This window comes from Mus caroli, chromosome 9 (genome assembly GCF_900094665.2).
Source record: "Mus caroli chromosome 9, CAROLI_EIJ_v1.1, whole genome shotgun sequence".
In the NCBI taxonomy this organism is placed as follows: Eukaryota; Metazoa; Chordata; class Mammalia; order Rodentia; family Muridae; genus Mus; species Mus caroli.
In genome coordinates, this window is record NC_034578.1 from 36,455,109 (window position 1) to 36,476,414 (window position 21,306).

Genomic DNA, 21,306 nt, shown 5'->3' on the forward strand with positions numbered 1-21,306 from the left:
ACTGCTAGAGCATGTGAAAGGGCCAGTTTTGCAGATCAAAAGCTGCAGGAGCTCCATGATACAGGGCAACCACAGGATATCCAAGATCAGTTCTGGTGAGGATCCAGTATTGATGGGGTAGCAGCAGCCAGGGGCCTCCATCCAACTGATGACTCAATGCAATGAATATTTGCAACTAAAGATATGTGTACGAAAGGGTATGCTGTGGGACAGAGTGACATGCTACAGTTTCCACAGAAGATGGGTTTTGTTTACAGGTTTTTGCTGTTGTTGTTTTGAATTTTATTTTTATTTTGTTTCTTTTGTGGTGGACGTTGCAAGAGCCGAGGGCAGATACAAAGGGAGATGAGTAGGATTGGGGTGCATGATGTGAAACGCACAAAGGATCAGTAAACTTTTATTTTAACAGGAAATGACATACTTCTAAAAAGACAGTTTATTTAAATAAAAAAAGGAAAGAGATAGTCTGCCAACAGAGGATATTGTGATAGTGGAGCTAGACTGGCAGTAATTGAGATTATTTTTTTTCTAAAGAAACACATATGTCTCCCAATCTGAATGTCAGACTAATGAAAAGGGGATCCCACCCACAAAATAGGAATTGACCTTCAAAACCTATGATACACACACACACACACATACACACACACACACACACACACACACACATCTATTTGGCCCTTTATTTCAATTTTAGTCCCTCTTCAGGACCTTGAAGATGATAGAGTTAGAGAAATCACATTGGAGAAGTCTTGGGCTAGCTGAACTTGGAGAAGGTCTGGGTCTCTTTGTCCCTCTTCCCAGTGTAACTATATTGAATAAATTTTTATTCTACTTTGTACCATTAATTTAGCTTTTAAAATTGGCTTATTGGACAGAGGGTCAAGTCTGGTTGAAGGCATAAACCATGCCCTGTCTCTAGTGTTGCATTAATAAACACAGTGTGAACAATGGGCACATCCAAATGTTGGAGCTGAAAATGGGATAATAGAACTTAACTCATGGTCATTCAATCAATTGACAAAAGACCAACACAAAGTCAGAGTAGAAATAGCCACTTTAATGTTGGTAAAACAGCAACCTGGAGGCATAGGGTCATTTAATATGATAGGGTATGTGAAAAGCAAGTGTCAGAGTGATCAGGGAACTCCAATCTTTATGGGCTGAAAAACCAAACATACTCAGGTCTCATCACAACCTACATTAATTCTGAGTAAACCTGACCATAACCAAATTCATGGGTTTAATGGATTTAAGCTAGGTCTAAAGATTTCATCATCAACCTTTTATAGAATGGTTAATGGCCATGGGCAGACATCTATTTACAAGTTTGACTCATCTCAAATCACTTGGGCAGGAGAAAGAAAGGTGTGGAGCATAGACTGACAAGGGCCACATAGAGTGAGTACATCAAGAATGTTCCCAACAGTAACAATGAACAAAATGGGAACCCTGATTCTCTGTGATCTTAAAGTTACATTGACCCTGACGTTGGCTTGCAGTTTACATCTGACTTCTTCCAAGAATGGAAATTGTATTTGAGTACATAACGTATATAATGACAAGTCTACAAAATGAAAGGTGAGTACTAAAAGGATAATGAAGACAATTATTTGATGCAGGAATTCTCTAGCAGCACTGCCACAGTCTGTCCATGGACTGGAGTAAAAGATGTTTTTAAAAGTTAGGAGAACCATCACGACATGCAAATGTTCTATACTGCTCCAAGATAGGAAATAGTTTCTATATCTACCAGCACACAGACATAGGGACACACAGACACCCAAAGTTATATCCAGTGGGACCTACAACAGATAGCCAAAGCTCACCCTTCACTTTTATAGTAAGATACAAGTGATAAGGTACCCAAGACAAAAATCTATCTTAGGAGACGAGGTGAAGGGTGTGGCAGGAGGCAGGAAAGAATGCCATTCTCCCGGGCATCACTCTTATAACTTGAAGATCGAGGGACTCAAAGATGTCTTCAAGAGCTTGTTGGCAGTACGTATAAGCTTGTTGAAACCACGGACTATGGAGAGGAAAAATAAGAGTCAGGGCTGTGGGATAACAGAAGGAGAGAAATCTCATTCCTTGACTTCTCTCATCCTCTCAAGTCATCTACCCTCACTTCTATTACATTCTTCCTCAGTACTCCTGGCTCTTCTTTTCTGTGTGCTCCAATTAGCCTTTAGTCTACTCAGCAATAGGGAGACAAAGACTGCCCAAGGAGCATCCAGGACTATGGATACTCAGCTCAGTACTGAGTACCAGAGGACAGTTGCTACTACACCTTGCCATTCGACACCTCCCCACCTTTGCCCCTTCCACCTTTACTCACCCCTTTCCACCCCCAATTATGAACTTCAACCATATTCTGCCACAGAAAGATGAGCTAAGGGAGCAGAAAAGTTCCAAATTAGCATGGTGGCAGTGAATTTGGGGACTATCCAGTGCTTATTCTCTGTCAGGCCTGGAGTCACAGTAGCTGCCTTCCTAAAGAAGAAGGAAAAGGGGTGGGGGCTGTGTTTGTGTTCCTACCTGAATTATTGTGAAGCCAAACCACAGCCTTTCTTTCCAGAAGCTCCCACTCGTCCTTCAATTCCTTGCCATTGGCATGCAGCCAGGTCACAGCCAGCATTGTAGCCCAGGCTGAGGGTTCTAACACCTGCATAGACAGAGAATTCTCTCATGCCCAGGATGAATCAAGAAGTCCCTCAAGATGAAACATGCAAAACTTCATGTCTTCTGTATCCCCCAAACTGCTGCTGCGTGGAGTTTGTTTCTTATTTATCCCCACCATGCACATATCATGTGAGATGTTTTTCTTGATTATCAGATTAGCAATCCACTGGGTCTTAGGACAGAAATGTCTTGAGCTTTAAGTCCAATACGACCACTAGGTCAGCAATGGGAACTAGTCAAATACCTTTGAGATGCTCCCACTATGCCCAGACAAGAACATACATATAAAGCTGCCTTTACAAATTATTATTATTATATGAATCATCTTTCTTATTTCTGGTCTGGAAGGGAGAAACAAAAATTTCAACTAAATAGTTACAAGAAAAAAGAGTCATAGAAACATAAAATATTTTTTCCAGTGTTATCCTAGAATTAATGATAAAGGTGAGACGAAAGACCAAATGAATCCTTCCTTACTAATCACATTGTTGAATGAACACTTCAGGAAAACAATATCATTCAAGAGTTTTCACTCATTGTTTCTTAAGGTTTCAGCTTTTAGACTCAGCAGATCAATGAACTTTCATGGTTTGTAGTATGACTATCCACATCCAGACTCAGCTTTCTTGTCCTCTTTGAATGAGGCTGTTTCAGAACCTGTACTTCATCCCTAAGAAAACTGTTCATGTAAAAGAACGAGGAATACCAGGCATGTTCTCCTTCTCTAAAGGGTCACAGCTATTTTTAAAACATACCCTGAAATGGTCACTTCTGGAAGTAAATGTATTTGGCAAATTCAATGATTACAACCAAAGCATTTGGCTTTAGAGGTCAACCTGTGGCCCTGACCAACCATCAGAACTTCTGCTTTTTGCTGTGTTTTAGCCAGTTGTAATGTCTGGCTTCACAAGAAACTTCTGTTAAGACATTGTGCCTCTCCTCTCTGCTTGTACAGGTGAAAATAGCCAAATTTGCTTTCATTTATAATATAGATTATGGTTATTTTATGAAATAAAATCCCAATTCTCTTATCTAATACTTTCAGAACCCAGACCCACTTTTCTTTATTTCGGATCGGGATACTATTGCATAAACTATCCACCCCTCAGTTTGTCACACAGCAAAAGCAACACCTGTGTCTTCATGTTCATCCGAATCTTCTTTGGAAACACTGACCAACATAAAGATGCAGAACTTGGAGGATTTAAGAAATATTCAAATAAAATAATTAAATACTTAAAAAAATACTACAGCTTAAAATATACTCACTACTTAGAGCTACATATTTCCAACTAATTTATACTTGGTCCAGACATTTCTTTATTTTTAACAATAAAATCCTTTACTGAAATCTTCTACACCAGCTCTCTGATTACTTAGTTCTGTTAATCTGCTTGCCATGGTGAAAAAGGGATTCACATCTCACATGTGATGCTCTCAATCAATCTCTGCTAAAGGTTTCATTATCCCTGTATCTTCTTTGCAATTTTTATCAATTATCCTTTTCTTTTAAATAGCATTTTTAAAATATAAAAATACAACACTAAACACATGTCCTTTAAAATCTTCAAATACTCATGTTTTTAAAGAGAAAAATAAACAGCACAGTAATTTTAGCACCTTGTTGTTGTTTCAAGAGCTTCATATTGCAAGACTTGTACCTGACCAACATGAGCAGTATATACCCAACAACAACCCAGTTGTTCCTGTATTTTATAATTGTATATACCTGTGAACTGTATTCTCAGTTGCTTGCGTATTTTATATCACTCCATACACTACAAATCACCATATTAACATTTAATCTAAACCAAATAAATTCTGTAATGTATTTTTGTGCTGATCCTTTGAAATAGCTGTGTGCTAAACACTGCACTTCAGTTAAAACCGCGGCCTCTTTTTGCATTAATCACATTCAAAGACACACAATAGCCATATGCCACTAGTGGATACTGTACTTGACAACAGTGGCTAGAGACGAAGTGACATTCCTGGTTTAGTAATTATTTAGAATATAAGGTTTTTTCCTAATTTTGTAATTTATCCTATATTTCAAGAATTTCTCACCAATTAGATGAATTATCAAGTTATCCTACAATCTGAAGTATAATTTATCCACATCCCAATGAGTCAATACATTTGAAATAATTGGTCAGCCTATTGTGATTTCAACTAACTTTGTCTAAAGTTGATTCAAGGTGAAGCCATAACCGAACTATTGTTAGGGGTTCTTAAGACACAGACTCACTGATAAGTGGGTATTAGCCCAAAAGCTCAGAATACCCAAGATACAATTCACAGACCACATGAAGCTCAAGAAGAAGGAAGACCAAAGTGTGGATACTTCGGTCCCTCTTAGAAGGGGGAACAAAATACTCAATATAGCAAATAAGGAGACAAATTGTGGAGCAGATACTGCAGAAAAGACCCATCAAGAGACTGCCCCACCTGGGGATCCATCACATATAAAGTCACCAAATGCAGACACTATTGTGAATAGCAAGAAGTACATGCTGACAGGAACCTAATATAGCTGTCTCCTGAGAGGTTCTGCCAGAGCCTGACAGCGGGGAGATGCTAGCAGTCAACCATTGGACTGAACACTGGATCCCCAGTGGAGAAGTTAGAGAAGGGTCTGAAGGAGCTGAAGGGGTTTGCAACCCCATAGGAAGAACAATAATACCAACCAATCAGTCTCCCTAGAGCTCCCAGGGACTAAACCACCAACCAAAGAGTACACATGGAGGGACCAATGGCTCCAGCTGCATATGTAGCAGAGGATGGCCTTGTTGGGCATTAATGGAAGAAAAAGCCCTTGGTCCTGTGAAGGTTCGATGCCCCAGTGAAGGGGAATGTGCAGGTGGGGAGGCAGGAGTGGCTGGGTGGGTGGGGGAGCACCCTCATAGAAGCAGGGGAAGGGGGGATGGGATAGGGTGATTGGTGAGGTAGGGGAACCAGGAAAGGGGACAACATTTGAAAAGTAAATAAAGAAAATATCCACTAAAATAAAGATAAGAAAAGGGTAAAAATTTCAGATGGACATAAGTATGCTTCAGCTACTTCTCAGATGGACAAACTTATCCTTCTACAAATGGATAAATCTTTCCTTGGACCCTTGAACACAGTGATACCTATCTATTCATTCTTTGAATTTTAACTACCCTTTAGGGTTCATAGTATGTACAATAATGGCCTCCAAACATGTTTACATCCCAATCCTTGAACCTTATAAACATGCTCATTTATATCTCAAAATGTAAGATTAATGTCATGAACGTTGTTCTTGAAGTTCTCAGAAGCCTAGAGTGATCTCATGATTGTGTAAATGTGCTGAATCATTTACTCTGCTTTCAGATGGAGACAACAATAGTCAAAGAGAAACCACAGAGAAATGTAACACCCCTGACCTTAAAGATGGAAGGGAATCTGATGAAGAGATACCAACTTCCTTTGGAAGATCCCGAGCCTAAGGAAATAGACTCTTCCCCAGAGCTTTCAGAAAAAGAATATAGCTCAGTAAACATAATTTTAACTTAGTGAAAAGGTGTCTGTATCGGATTTAACTCATATGTAACTATAATACATTGAAGGAATTTTAATACAGTACGCTTGTAAAAATCTGTTTAGCACTTGTTGATGGATATTTGCTTCAACAATAAAAAAAACAATCAATGCAAAAAAAAGAAGAAAAAAAGACACAAACCTAGCTTACTTCACTGATGTGAGAGACAAGTAACAGGACGCATATGAATTTTTACATTTACAATGAAGAATCTAGCAGAGAATATAAATGACATAATAGAGGGCTTTAGATTTTCCTTTGGTATCTATCTACTACCCTTGGAGTGAAGTTCATATGAATACTACTCTTGTTCTTGTTCTTACAGTTCCATTATACTCACAAAACAATTAATCGCTCATTATTAGATGTTAATCTAGGTAATATCACCTTCCTATTCTCCTAAGTAGAACTTGAGTCATAAAAAAACTTCACTACTAACAATATTGTATAAAAAACACTCACTTACTAAATTTTTTTTTTCTTTTTGGATCTTACCTCAGTAGGGCGTGCAGCTGTGATGTCTTCCAAACTAGTACTTAGAATCTTAGCTAAATCCTCATTCATATCCCAGGAACCATCTGCATTCTGGAGATATATCAGCTGTGCAATACTATGCTCCTTACTCCCTTTGAGAAGAAAAGATGAAGTGTTTAGGAATTATGTAGCTATTGTTTTCTTAGCCTACCTGAGTGGCTTTCTGAATTCAGAGCCATACAATAGCAAGAGGGCTGTAGAAAGAAAGCCTTCAGACATCCTCAAGATGCATCATCATGATCAATATGTAAAGGGATGGCCAGCCTAGAGTCAGCCAAATAAGATGGTATGTCCGTTCTGCAAGCCTACAAGGGGCTTATGAAAGAAAAGATGGTAAACAGAAGTTTGTTAGTGTAAAAGACATACCAGAGCCCATTAGAGGAGGTTTTTAGATCTTACGTTGTAGTTCAGTGGAGTTGGGCTGATCATAGCAAATGCACATACTCAAAAAAAAAAAAAAAATCTCACCTGCTAGCAGGGGCTCTTGATAGATTTCCTTGGTAGGGAGATTAGGAGGACTAGTTCTTCAATTACCATTATATCAGAGAAATACAATCCAAGGTCTCTCTCACCTTGTGGGTAGCTGTCATATTTAGCCAGGTGGGGCAACTCAGGGCGAGTATCTGTATGAACCACACATTTCTTCTTTTGGCTGTTCTGACGCTGTTGGGGTGTGCCTAGTCAGAAGTGTGTGAGACAAACCTTGGTAAGACAAACATTCTCTGAGATTGTACCAGCCACTAGGATGCATTGAACTTTAAGGATCCTCACCATTTGGCATGAATATTGTAGCAACACATTTTCCTGAGCCCTTCAGCCATGGAGGCAGAGTTACAGGAGCACTGGCACAGAATAAAGCTTTGGGATAACCTGAAAGACACCAGTACAGACATTTACACTGAGGCATCTATGTTCTACAAAGGTGAAAAGGACAATGAAGTCTGATGATTTGAGACCCAAGTGCTCCCATCTTCCTTAGCTTCAGTCATCACCCCTATGCCCCATTCTTCCCTGATATACTGCCTTCTAGTGCATTCCGAACCACCTTTTCTACCTTCCTTCCTCTGAAACCCCCAGTACACAAGAATTAATCTTTCATCTATCTTTTGATTCATCCCAGGGAGCTCCTTTCAACCATGTCTTAACTTGAAGTAAATTTTTCTCCTCCCTTAAACTTGTTATCACTCCTAAAATGTCCTTGCCCAAGGACTGTATCTGTAAGAAGAAGTGTTGAGTATTGGTGTTGGCAGCTTCTTCAGGCCCATATGACCCCACTTCCTCCATCATTTGGGTTACCTTCTGTCTTCATATTTTCAGCCTTCTTTGTTACTTCCTATGATCCATTGAACTATCTGTAACTCAGACAACTGACATCCACTGCATATCAACCTCTACCATCAACTGGACAATTCCGCTACTCCTGTGGGTAGCAAATGCAGTATTCTAATGCAAATGCATCTGACTTCTTCAAATCCAAGGACTTTGCCTCTATTCTACTTCAGCACCATCTCCTAACTCATGAAAACCTTGTCATCAGTCAGCACTGTTCTACTTTTCAGAATTTAATTGGCGCACACACAAACACACACACACACACACACACAGTATTTGTAGTGTTTTAGAGACTATTATATTTGGTCTCTGGCTATATTTTAGACTATGTAAGACGCCTTTTCTTCTTCATGTCTCAGTCATTGGTTTTAGTGACTAAACTAACAATTAGTGATTGTTTCAGCTACTGGTCATCATTGCACTCTTCACATTATAATCATCCAAACCGCAAATTATCTTCAACTTTCAACCTCATTCAAGGTTTATTTGTAATTTTGATGTTTAGATTTCTCCATGTTTCTTTTCTCAACACTTGGTTTCAAGTCTTTTTCTCAATATATATATATATATATATATATATATATATATATATATAATCTCCTTGGAAAAGGAAAGTTTAAGACTAGTCATAAATCCTGTATGTGGAAGGACAAAGGGAAAAAGGAATGTGAGAATATTTTAAAATTTTATATACCATTCTGAAGTAGTAAAAGCTCCGTATTCATAAAAGTATTTACAGGATAAAACTTACCATCAGAGGGCCTATTAGGACCTGCACCCAAGAGAATAGGCCTTGGGATATCCCTATGCACCAGGGGCCCCTGGATGGGCTCGTTGAGCTCCTTGTTGATGGCAACAAAGGCTGTAAAGGAACTCATGACTCCAGACTCTAGGCTGATGTCCAACACATCTCTTTTATACATTAGTGACGTCTCCTTGAAGCCAAAGTCTTTGGACTGGATCATGGACTTTGCAGCAAGACGGTGAATGGTGAGGCTGAAAAGAAAAAAAAAAAAAACATTCTGGAAGTAAGAAAACCAACCTGCATGCCTTTTCATTGGAGCCTATAAAAGTTACATGTCACAGAAGGATGGGGATGTAGGAGAAAAGCTGGGCAATAGGTGAGTGAGCAAGAGATAAAATGTGAATGTGGGACACAATTCTGTTCAGCATCAAGAAAAGGATTCGGCCATCAAAGACCACGGGGATAAAGAAAGAAGGAAAGGGAAAGAAAACAGAACTCTCACTTGTCATCAGGCTTTGGCTGTAGAGAAAATGTCACTTTTTCCTCATAACTTTTACCATGAAGCTTATATGAGAGACACACTTCACCGGTTGCCTCTTCTTTCTGTACGTGAGAGAAGGAGACAAAGAGGAATTACTTGGAAGATGGTGGGTCTAAATGTCAGGTCCCTACCCCAGCTTAATACATCTATCTATCCAGAAGCCATGTGTTCAGGAGAGCAGGAACCTGGTATGATAGGACGAGTGCCTGGACAGCTCTAGTTAGCAAATACAATAACCTGTTGAATCTCAAAACCATCTCTTCTACTTAGGGAACCTGCCAGGAAAGTATCTACACCAGGTAGAGAGATTAAGATTGTGGACTCACTGGTATTTTTCCAATCAGTAGGCTGTAGATGATTAGCCTTTGACCCCTAAAGATAGAAGTTTGTTCTGGAGATAGCATAGGTGCAAACATCTGGGGAGGCAAATTCCAGCTCAGAGAGACATCCTCTACTACAGACTGTAAAGAACGCCTCAGAGATCTAAGGGCCTGCAGGAGAAGAAAGAGAAGAGTAAGTATAAGCAAGAAATGATAGTGATTGGTACCATTGATGACATACTGTATATATATTGGTACCATGTATGTATATTGGTACCATTGATGACATACTGTATATAGAGTTCACGAGCCTTAATTAATTCTATGTCTAATTTCACACATAAATATGAAGAGATGAAAAGCTGAGGGGAAGAGACTCACAGGGAAGAGATTTAGTAAAGATAGTACTGTGAGTCAGATGCTTAGAAATATATCAGGAGATGGCTATATCAATTTGAAGTCACTTTGATTTTATAGTACATATCACACTTGATCTTTCTCTTTTGCCTGATATCTTTTGCAGTAAAGGTCGGATATAACACCAAAAAAGGTCCTGAAGCACATATGTGGATTCTTAAGTGTGACATCCAAAGCTCTTTGTCTGGTTTCAACACAAAAGCCTCAACTGTCAGCAAATCATCTCTGAGCTAATGTATAAAAGAACCAGAGACACTTGTCTACATACTATAGTAGGCCCTCTTTCCATGGCCAGATTTGTCACCACTAAGTATATGAGCTAAACACTGGAGGCATCAGAAAATGTGTTCTGGAGCTAAGTTGGACTCCTACCCTTAAAGAAATGTCCCTTTCTATCAGAGATTTTAATTGTAGTATCCACTTCCCTATACATGGTTGATCCTCACCTTGGACTGCATCCTATCATTGCCTGTGATAAACTCTGCAGTGCCCCCTGACACCCGGGCAAGGTTCTTGATTAAGCTAGTGGAGGCCCCTTCTCCAATGCCAAATGAGAAACATCTGTGAATGTAAGAAGACGGAGGTTAAAGATGAAACCTGAATGGAATTATCAATTTAACACATCATTATCACAAATGATATGAACACAGGGTACTTTCTTGAATAACTATGTAATAACTACCATTCATTAAGCATGTTCTATTTTAAAGATACATAAAATGTCTCACAATTGTGACACAATTTACCTATTCAGAGTCTCCTGAAATAACCTCATATTTCATTTTAACATTCAGATCTGAAGTGCAAAAAAATCAAAGAAATGTGTCCAAAGTCATTCTTTACCAACTTGTCTGTCTAAATACAAAATTCCTCTTCTAAAAAAAGAGGAAAGAAATGAAGAGTGAACAGCACCTCTTGTCACTGTCTAACATAGTGTTGCCCCTGCTAGGGAGTATGTCAGGTGAGGAGCATGTGCCCTGCTTTTCTAAGGGAAAAGTTTTCATTCTGTCCAAGTCTATGCACAATAGCAGTGGTTTTTTTTGTTGTTGTTTTTGTTGTTGTTGTTTTCCATAATTTCATTTCCCAAGAAGAACAGTATATACAAAGACAATATATGATTGGTAAATTAAACAAGTATTTTAGATGGTGTAAAACAGTTTTCACCATGAATCAATATAGTATAATCTGGGCCTGTTTATTGATCTCTTTTGATTGAGTTAATATAAGTCTCAGTTCCCAATGATATCAGTTATAAATCTAATGCTCTAAAAAAAAAAATGCAAGAATCAGGACTCAGCTCTTAATTACAGAAAACCAACTGAGAATTCTCTTCTTACAGAACACAGATATTTATTCCATATGGCAAAGTTTCTAGTAGAAACTTTCAACCATGAGATCTATACTATCTTTCTGTATAGAGTCAAGTTAAAAGTTGTTCATGCCTGATGGTTTGCCTAGAACACTGCTTTATGGGAAAGCTAGTAAAAACAATAATTACAATGACAGAAAATATTTGTGATACTTAAATTGTACCAAGATAATTCCTGATGATTATAGAGTTTTATTATTTCTAGTATCACAGTAAACTTTAAATAAATACTGTTACTCTCTCCATCTTGAGGAAGAAAATCAAGGGTTTGACTGAGTTCGTAAGACATACAAGAATTAACTATGTAGCTTAAGTTCTAGCACTCAGTTTGGCTTCTGCTCATGGAAATGCCAGCTGCAGTTTACTAAGCCACCAGAAAACTAGAGAAAATAGATCTATAAATAGTTCCTTTTTGTTCTTTGAGAATTTCATACATGTGTACAATGTATGTTAATCATACCCACCCTAAGCTACTTCCTCCAAATCCTCCTATACCCTGTATATCAACTGTCTCCTCTATCAACTTTTTTTTTTAACACACAGAGTCCACTCAGTACTTTCCATGTGTATATGGATATAAGACACCCACTGGCACATGGGCAACCTACCAGTGGCCACTGCTCTAAACAGACTTTCCTGCCCTAGCAATGCTCATTCGCCAAAGCTTCACTCAACAGGACTGACTCCTTCTCCCATTTATGCTGGAATTTCTACAAAGTAATTTTAACAAGTACTATTTGAAAACATTAAAGAAACTAAGACACCTAAATTCTATGTCTACAAAGATAGTAATAACTTGGGTGAAGATCTCAGAAGGCATCAATTTACCTTCTGGAACAAATAGCAAGAATAGATAAACAGGTAAAAATCTAAGCATGGGCTTTCAAAGAGCAGTGTCCCTTGTCACAGAGTTGTGGACAGAACCCTCTGGGGACATAACACACTCAATAGATTCAAAAAGATAAGGATAAATTAGTTTTTTACATAGTTGATGTTATTTGGAGTACTGTTTTTATTTTCATAGAAAATAAGTAATCACTTGATAAGTCTTTAGAATCAGGTAATGCTTGGCTACAGTTTGCCCTTGTTAAAATCCCTGTTTCCCCAGTAGAAATGGAGCCCACCCTTATACCTGTGCTTCTTGCTCTGGAACATAACTTCTCGGATTACACTAAAAGTTTCAACAACTTCTCCATCAGTGAAGACAAAGACCTGCACAAAGCAGACAATAGAACATCCATCAAGTCACTGTCAAGTTCATTTTAAGAGAATAGAACTTAACCCTTGAAACAATTCAAATTCTGTGGTGCCTCTTTAAACAGGTAGGAGATCACTATTTTCCAGTGTTGTTCTTTAGCTTACTCTGTTTGCATGGGGTTAGCACAAAATCCCTGGGAGTTTCAGCCATTAACACACTAGTTTTGTTTAAGTTAAGAAGACAAGTACATCTTATTTTTATTTCTCTCTCCTATATAGCAGAAGCCTGGAGCACATACAGTGTTTCCATAGTTTTTTTTATGACATTCAAGGACATACATTATTAAGGAGAATTTTCATTCCCTCTGCCCCCTTCTGTTAAATTTGGTCCAATTCTTTTTTTTTTTTTTTTTTTTGGTTTTTCAAGACAGGGTTTCTCTGTGTAGCCCTGGCTGTCCTGGAACTCACTTTGTAGACCAGGCTGGCCTCGAACTCAGAAATCCGCCTGCCTCTGCCTCCCGAGTGCTGGGATTAAAGGCGTGCGCCACCACGCCCGGCTAGATTTGGTCCAATTCTTACCTGTAAGGGATGCCCTGGGATTGGGGGTTTCCTAAAAATTTTCCGTAGTGGTGTTAAAAGTTCAGTCCCTCCTAGATCCGCCAACAAACGCTTTACTTTCTTCACCGCAATCTGCATGGTTTCCTGATTGTACATGACGCTGTCCCTGAGAGAGGCAAGCACACATGGTCACATGAGGGCACACCATCCAGTTTCCAGGGATGAGAAATCCCTATCAAATGCAATCCTACCCGGATTTCCCCCAAGTTCAGGTCAGCTTTATACCTACCCTTTCACAATGCATTTTCTCTCTTTAAAATATATAGTTTATGTGAATTTACAACAGTGTGTGTGTGTGTGTGTGTGTGTAATAGCATACCTGTGAAAGGTCAGAAGACAATTTGTGGGAACTGATTTTATTTTCTTTCTTCCGTGTGAGTTCTGGTTAATCAAACTTGGGTTGTCAAGTTGGGCAGCAAGGATTCCCACCTACCTAGCTATCTTGAATGCAAGCCCTGGTATAGCTTCTTGACACCTCTTTCTAGGAACTTACGGAAAGAACTCCTCATGGGTGGCTCCAAATCCGTAGATGTTGAAATAGCAGCCCATTGGCAAACTCTTCAATAGCAGAATCAGTGTTTCCTGGAGGTGAGAAAGTGTGACCAGCAAAGTGATTGGGTGTGTACATGCACACACAACTGGTATAAGTGTGGAGAGTGTGGCCTGTCACACTACTTTATTCCATCTTTTACTCTAAGGAAACCCCAAGAACTCAGACAAGGAACATATCTCCATCTCCAACAGAGCTGAACTGAACCACTCCCTAACCCCAGATTTATCCTCAGTGAGTTTGTTTTACCTTGGCAGCATCTATTCTCAGCTGAGACTTGTCCTTGGAACTCATGGGGCTATTCATGCTTCTTGAACGGTCCATAAGGAACACAAATTCTCCACGTTTTGTTGTAGTCTCCACTTCCGGGATATCTGGGTAGAAACTCACCATTGCAGATGGTGCTCCCATTAAACTATCTATATAGAAAGGATTAAGACCTTGTAAGACAGAAAGAAACTCAAGAATTCTAAAGTCCCTAAGAACACTTTGATGATATAGGTTTAAAATCACAAGTTAAAGGTACTCTGGGAGGCAGAATGAGTCCATGGCCAACCTGTGTAATTTAATGAAGTCCTTTCTCAAAGAAAAAGAGTGCTGTGGTTACAGGTCAATTGAAGCATTTGCCTAACATGTGAAAGACTCTGGACCGACTTATCCACTTCCCACAATGCTTTGTTCTCTTTCTCCCTCTCCCTCTCTCCTTCTCCCTTGTCCTCCCACTCTCCTTCCTGCCCTTCCCCATCCCCCCAAATCAATTGTGAACAGAACAGTGAGCTGGAAAAATACAAACCCAAACCCTGTTTTGTTTTGTTTTGTTTTGTTGTATATGTGTGGTTTGGTTTGACTTGCTTCTTTGTGTCCTTTCTCCCTTTTTTTTTTTTTTTTTGTTAATATTTTAAACAGTTAGCTTGCAAAGGGCTGGAGGTGAGCTACGAACATTTAAAAGATACAGAAGAAATATGAAGATGAAATGGGGATTAGTGTATAAAAGTAACAGTGGCTCTGGTGTCATTGCCAATGAATGTTCATTTCCTGGCAGCTCAAAAACACATGTGAGACACCCAGGACTAGCATTTGCCAACATTTGCCAAAAGCAGTCCATAAATTTGAACTTCTTCAACAAATCAAAGAAATGAGTATTTATTTCACTGTTTTTTAAGATGTTAATTGCAGGGCCTAAGAGATAGCTTGGCAGGTAAAGCTGCCATATTTGGACATGTTTGAACCTTTAAGAAGGGAAAATGCCATAGAACTATTTTGAATTATATCTTTTCAAAACTGGTTATGGTTCAAGTTTATACCATTTCCATTTTTCAAGTTATTTCTCACATTCTTCTTCTAACTATTTATTAATGGTCTTAAACATCCTGATAATTGTCATGTGGTGGGAGGCAGAGGCAGGCAGATTTCTGAGTTCAAGACCAGTCTGGTCTACAAAGTGAGTTCCAGGACAGCCAGGGCTACACAGAGAAATCCTATCTCAACAACAACAACAACAACAACAACAACATCCTGATTATTAAACTATGTTTGGTTAGAGAAGTGTGACGACCTTCAGTATTTTAGACTGTTGATGTTTTTCTGATCACTTAAAAGAACTATCAAAATGTCATTATTTGAGAGTAGTTTTAACGCAGGGTGAGCTCCGAGGGGGTAAATTTCCAAATTAGGAAGAAAATACCTGATGGCCTTCCAGACATCCCCATCTCCACAGCTACACTTGGACTATGCACCTTCCTATAGAAAATCAGGAGTTCCACATCCCGGTCAAACTTGTGTCCTTCAGCCAAGGAAACCTGAGGAAGGGAGCAGCAGAGGAGCCATGTTAGAACTTCCATTGATTGCTTCCTGAGGTTTAAATCTAATCTAGGACTACAGGGTTCCATGAGTAGCATGAAAAGAATAATTGTACAAAGGGTAGGTAAAAAAGACAGTAGCTCAGAAAGTGTGGAGGATCCCATAAGGATGGATGACGACCACGAATTCGATAGGGAAAGCACTAAAGGACTGGCAACTCTTGCACTATTTACCTGAGCTGAGGTCTTGTTATCTCCAGTGTACTCAATGGGATTCAAGGGACAGTTGGATTGGATTGTACTGATACCAAGCTGGGAACTGATAGTGGCAACCATGCTGAGTGTGTAGGGCAATTCCTCCAAAGGGACTATTGGGGTCTTCATATCCAGATTACTGTCCTCACGTCCATCTACAGAAAGAACCCTAGTTTGGTGTTTCTTGTCAACATATCTAGCATTCCAAAAATGCATTGTACTTTCCCAACTTATGCCATCAAAGGCAGGTATCCAAAAGGGAGAGGCACTCACCGGAGAGATGGTATCTAGGATTCAGGATGGCTGGGAGCACATAACGCAGGGCCCCATCATCTTCCAAGGGAAGTTCTTGCACATATCTCAGGGTCAGTGACACTTTTGACCCTGGTTGCAGGTTCCCCACATTGCAACAGAAGACATCCCGGGAACACTTGTCTTCCTCCAATAAGTAGGCCTGATATCCTCCAGAGAGAGCCTCTTCATATCTTTTGTGAGCCTTCAGGATATAACATGAGTATTGGAAAAAGATGACACCAATGAACAATGAATGGACACCTCAGAGGCATATAGAGCCCAGACTATTTCCAGGGACTTTGACAGGTGCTGTCACTGGAGCAGCTACACTCTGGATGACAAATTATCTGCACCCCCAAATAATTTTAGGCAAACAGATTAGAAGGAAAAATCATTCAGTACTCGAATTTGTTTGAGTTACTGCATTTGATTAATGTCAAGAAGGGGAGAGGATAAACCTGGTACTTGTCCTGAAGTTCTGCCACAATTTTCTTCCCATCCACAAAGGCCTCAAAGCTGTAGACAGCAGAGTCTTCATCCATGGGGAACACAAAGAAGGCCTCCAGGGGTGATTTCTCTTCATTCTCATAGTTTAGGGTTGCAGACACACCAGCCACAAAATCATTGATGGACAGAGTCACAGCAATGCTCTTCAGTGCCACTAGGGAAAGATCAGGGTTCTATAGTTCAACAAGATGTGCTAGAGTCACACCCACAGAACTCCCTAGTTTCTAAAGAATCCAGCACTAAGAGTCTTGGCTCTTGCTTACCTGGATCTCTTACGCTAGTGAGTAAGCCGCCAGAACGCACCATGTTGACGCTGCGGTTCTGTGGAAAGATGCATCATTTCCTATAGTACATCATTAGAGTCAAGCACTCAAATACTACCACCTGACATCTCTCTGGCAGAATGCATGCAGAGTGACTGTTTTAGAGCTAGAAAGAAGGATGTGGTGTGAGGAGAGGGAGATGTCAAAGATAAGGTTTTTATTAAATGGCAAACTAGGTGGGAAGATATGAGTCCTGAGGTGTCCACTAACAGGAAATGTCTGAGGCTGCTTTACACAATAATTCTACTTTCCCTAAAGTATGACTAATACACTGCATCTCATACCTACTGAATAGGTGCCATAAGTTTAGCCCCACTAAGCATTAGTATGTCCTGTCTAAGATGAGAACCATAATACCAGCATGAAAATGTGTCAATCATATGGACGAGCTTTCTAGACCAGGGGCAGATCCTTAGAAGGCTTTCATCAATGACGTCAGCAGTGTTCCTGTTGTCATGGTCACTACTTTTCAATAAACATCTCCTGCTTATTTTCTCATTCACACCACTCAGAGACCTATGTGAGCAGCTATACAATTTGAGGGTTGTCTGCCTTCCGGCTCCTTGTAAGTGAATTGTCCTAGAGGGCAGAATGCAAATACATCACCAAGGTTACTTCCCAGCTTTTCTAATTTACACATGTATAAGATAAATGCGACATAACCTCAATTTAAAAGTAAGATATCCCATTTAATTTCTATAATAGTATAATATTTTTTAAAGCTAGAACATGTTATGGTTTTTTTAAAAAAAAAAAAACTGGAAGGAGCCCATGCTTTATGATGGCCATAACTGTCCTATCACGGAGTTCGTATGTTGTCTGAGTCTCCCTGTTTGGTAGCTATGCAGGTTCTAAGGGCCCTGAAGTCCATCCGGAATGATGAACCATTCCCTTTCAGATGGCTTTGGTAACATTCGGAAGAGAAACATGAGCTTGGCCCCACTTCAGGATTGAAAATACCATATGAAAATGGGGAAGTATGAGGGCTTTGCAGGGGGAGAGGAGGACAATTAAAGGAGAGTTACTTCTTCCAGGTGAAAAGAATAAAATCTGGGTTCTACCCAAGGCCCTGGATAGAGCCATGCATTATATGTTGTTGTCCTTATCTTACGAGTTAATACAGTTGGGCTTGTCAGTCACCAGGTCAGGAGCCTCTCCAAAAGGTAGCCAGCTAAAGAGAAAGGACTGTCTTCTTAATGGGATAATTAATTTACCCTGGTACCTGTTAGGCCTCCCACAATGTGGAGTTCACAGAGCTTCTATCACACAGGACTCTATTGCCTACTGGCTTATGGTAGTAGGACAGGCTTTCTACATGTTTTTCTATAGACCTACCTCTCCTTTGACAGCCACATAAATGCCTAAATTAAGGGCATGGATAGACTCTCTTCTCCTTCTAGCAGATGCCAAGTTATTTGTCTTCCTTTCCTCCAACTCTAATATAACCATCCTGGAGCTTCCTTCTAAGTCAGCTTCTTTCTTAATGTTTTTATTAAAGAGACTAAAAACCACGCAAGGGAACACCGTTTTTCCACTAACACCTATGATGGCTGTAAATTTTTCCATGAGAGCATTCTGTATCTGATCATCACCTAGCTTCCCTTCCCCTGTTGTGAAAAAAAAAAAAAAAAAAAATTGACCTGAGCTGCAGTGGCAGGCACCAACAATGGTACTTTTCACTGGAGCTGAAGCGGCACTGCCTGGAGCACACTGCATGCTCAGGACAACTGTTGCTCTGATGCTGATGAACTGGCTGAAGGGGCAGTTGATTTAAATACCTCCACCTTCCTACAACCATGCAAATAAGGGCTTTTGTCTTTTTTTGTGGGGCAGCCCTACCTCAAAGGTTCCAAAGCACTGGACAGTGCTACTCCTGGGTCAACCATCCTCATCTTAATAGCAATTACAAATCTGAGTTGTGACGTATCTTAGTGATACAGCATTTCCTTAGTATAGTCAGCGCGTGCGCGCGCGCCGGCACACACACAGCGAGCGAGCGAGCGAGCGAGCGAAAGAGAGAGAGAGAGAGAGAGAGAGAGAGAGAGAGAGAGAGAGAGAGAGAGCGCAATCTGCATGTTGATCACACACACCCACTCCCACAAATCGGCAGCTATGATTCTAGCCCAACTCTCCACGTTATTCTTCAACAACTGCGGAATTAATCCTGGCTGTTAAAATGTTTTACCGCTTGACAGGAAAGCAAGAATTGCAACAGATGATAATTTATGAAAACACGGAGCATCTAGGAAAACATACGAGAAGGGGGGGGGGCGTCTTTTAAATAAGACAAAGTGCCATAGGAAAGGCCTGAGGCAAGGGAAAAGAATGTCTAATGTCATCAATAAGAAGCTTAGAGCAGGAGACTCACCCGGAGCAGCAAGAGCAGAAAGATGTACTGTGTCTGGCAGCAGAGATCTCAGGCTGCCAGTGGCCACTGCAGGAGGCTGAGAGGAGAGAGGCAGACCACAGTCACCTGTAGTGAAAAACAAAACAAATATCCTTTATTTCCTGAATCTAACCTCATAGTAAATTTCGCTCGCGGAGGGATTTCCCTGCCCTTTCCACCCTTTCTCATATAAACAGTCAATTGTGGCAAGGCTTCGTTCTGCTTCTCAGGGAAAAAAAAATGAGAAAAGTGTCTATTTAAGGTAGAGAGTTTCCTCAGGTGGGACCAAGATCCAAGAACCTGTTGTTGCTGGTGGTGGACGTGGAAGACCGAGGGCTTCTCAGTGAGTCGCTGGGGATCAGCTCCGGTGTGGACCCTCAGGGCAGAACAACTGCAGAGAAGGGGGCGGGAGTGTGAAGAAACAGCTGGCCACTCCCCTGCTGTTGGCTGCTGGGAACGCGAAGCTAACCATGGAGGAGACTTGGAAAGGGGAGCTTACATAGTTTCGGGGGGTGGGGGTTAATTTCAACTTTCAATTGTCTGCTCTTGATTTTCAGTACTTCAAGACTTAGAAAAACGGTCAGTTTTCCTGAGATTTATATATTTATTTTAAGAACTTAAGAGCTCCAATCAGTTTTCAGTTTTCGTTCTAACTGCGTTCCCATGGCACAATTTTACATAAAACTGATAACTTAATGGACTGAAAGGAAAGGAACTTTGGAGTTTGAAGAAGTAGGCGCGAAAGATTTAAGGAAGTAGAGAAAGAGAAGACAACAAGACAGACAACAAGAGGGAGGGACTTGCTTGAGGTTATTAGATGATTAAAGGATTCTTGCATCCCGATAAACTTCCAATGGCGCAGAAATCACCAAGTACCCACTCCCCACACTTGGATCTTGCAGTTTAAGCAAGCCCCTAAAGGGGGATGGGCCTCCTAAGTAAGTGGAGCCGGGAAGGGAAGGCAATGTTTAAGTCCGGGGTGGGGGTGTGTTTTCAGAGCTGGGAGAGGGATGTCTGCAGTGCTGGCTCTTACCTTCCGCAGAAATCCCGGTGCTGTGAGTCAAGAAAAATGAAAACAGCTGCGGATTAATGTTCCTGGAAAACACGCCCACCTCTCTGGCTCTGCTGTAACATAGCAACTCTATGACTGAAGCAACTGCAGGGAAGAGAATCCCTGTTGAATTTCCAAGATTGCTAATTTACCTCTGCCTGCTCTCTGCAGAGGATGGATCACAGACCAGGCAAAGTCAAAGGCAGGCAATTCCTTCTTCACGTGAACATTTAAAATTATAACAACAGAAAGACCCGGTGTGGAAATGCGGTGCTTCTGTAACAGATTTAATTGCCAATGGGTTTACATCAGCGGTTTACATCAGCGCTTCGAGTTTCAAAGTTGAAGTTGAGGTATCCTGGCTTCCATCCCCAGGTTACGTTCCAGTTCCATCCAGAACACACACTGTAGAAATCACATCTGGTGTTGCTCACTGTCTGCTGGAGTATCTAACAGCAAAAGCCAAAACCTGGCATACTGAACAGATTTCTCCCTCTGGAATAAAAACCTAGAACTTGTCTTCCACAGAAAAGACATGACACACATGTTGTAAGAAGCAGAATTGAGGAATATTTATGGCAAATATACACAAATAAATAGAACTTTATAGTTAACCATAAATCCAAACTTTATTTTAAAACAATGTGTAATTTACTTTTTCCATTTTAAAGTTTTTCATGAGTCCAATGATCAATCCTTTAAAGAAAAACGTCATTTTATATGCATACGTATTATACATACATCTGTGTATATATGAAAGGCACTGGTATACGAATTTGTATTTTGTCAATAAGAGGAGATAGGAATATGATTACCCAACAGTA

At 40.2% G+C, this 21,306-nt stretch overlaps 1 protein-coding gene across 2 annotated transcripts; it reads right to left on the bottom strand.

Moving 5' to 3' along the window:
• Nucleotides 1-1,058: 1,058 nt before the first annotated feature.
• LOC110302314 (von Willebrand factor A domain-containing protein 5A-like) lies at nucleotides 1,059-19,823 on the bottom strand. Of its 2 annotated transcripts, none has more exons than XM_029481207.1 (20): nucleotides 19,732-19,823; nucleotides 19,414-19,518; nucleotides 16,986-17,043; nucleotides 16,674-16,876; nucleotides 16,195-16,417; nucleotides 15,901-16,076; nucleotides 15,552-15,666; nucleotides 14,117-14,286; nucleotides 13,811-13,899; nucleotides 13,279-13,423; nucleotides 12,635-12,714; nucleotides 10,580-10,694; nucleotides 9,723-9,887; nucleotides 9,358-9,458; nucleotides 8,862-9,106; nucleotides 7,550-7,648; nucleotides 7,351-7,455; nucleotides 6,740-6,870; nucleotides 2,539-2,665; nucleotides 1,059-2,029 (listed from the first exon to the last, which is right to left on the bottom strand). In XM_029481207.1, exons 3-20 carry the CDS (start codon nucleotides 17,026-17,028, stop codon nucleotides 1,950-1,952), a joined length of 2,412 nt encoding a protein of 803 aa, XP_029337067.1. In that variant the 5' UTR covers nucleotides 17,029-17,043; nucleotides 19,414-19,518; nucleotides 19,732-19,823; the 3' UTR covers nucleotides 1,059-1,949. The 2 variants fall into 2 exon arrangements, with proteins under 2 accessions (XP_029337067.1, XP_029337068.1); XM_029481208.1 differs by having other exon boundaries at nucleotides 1,059-2,057.
• Between the last annotated feature and the right edge of the window lie 1,483 nt (nucleotides 19,824-21,306).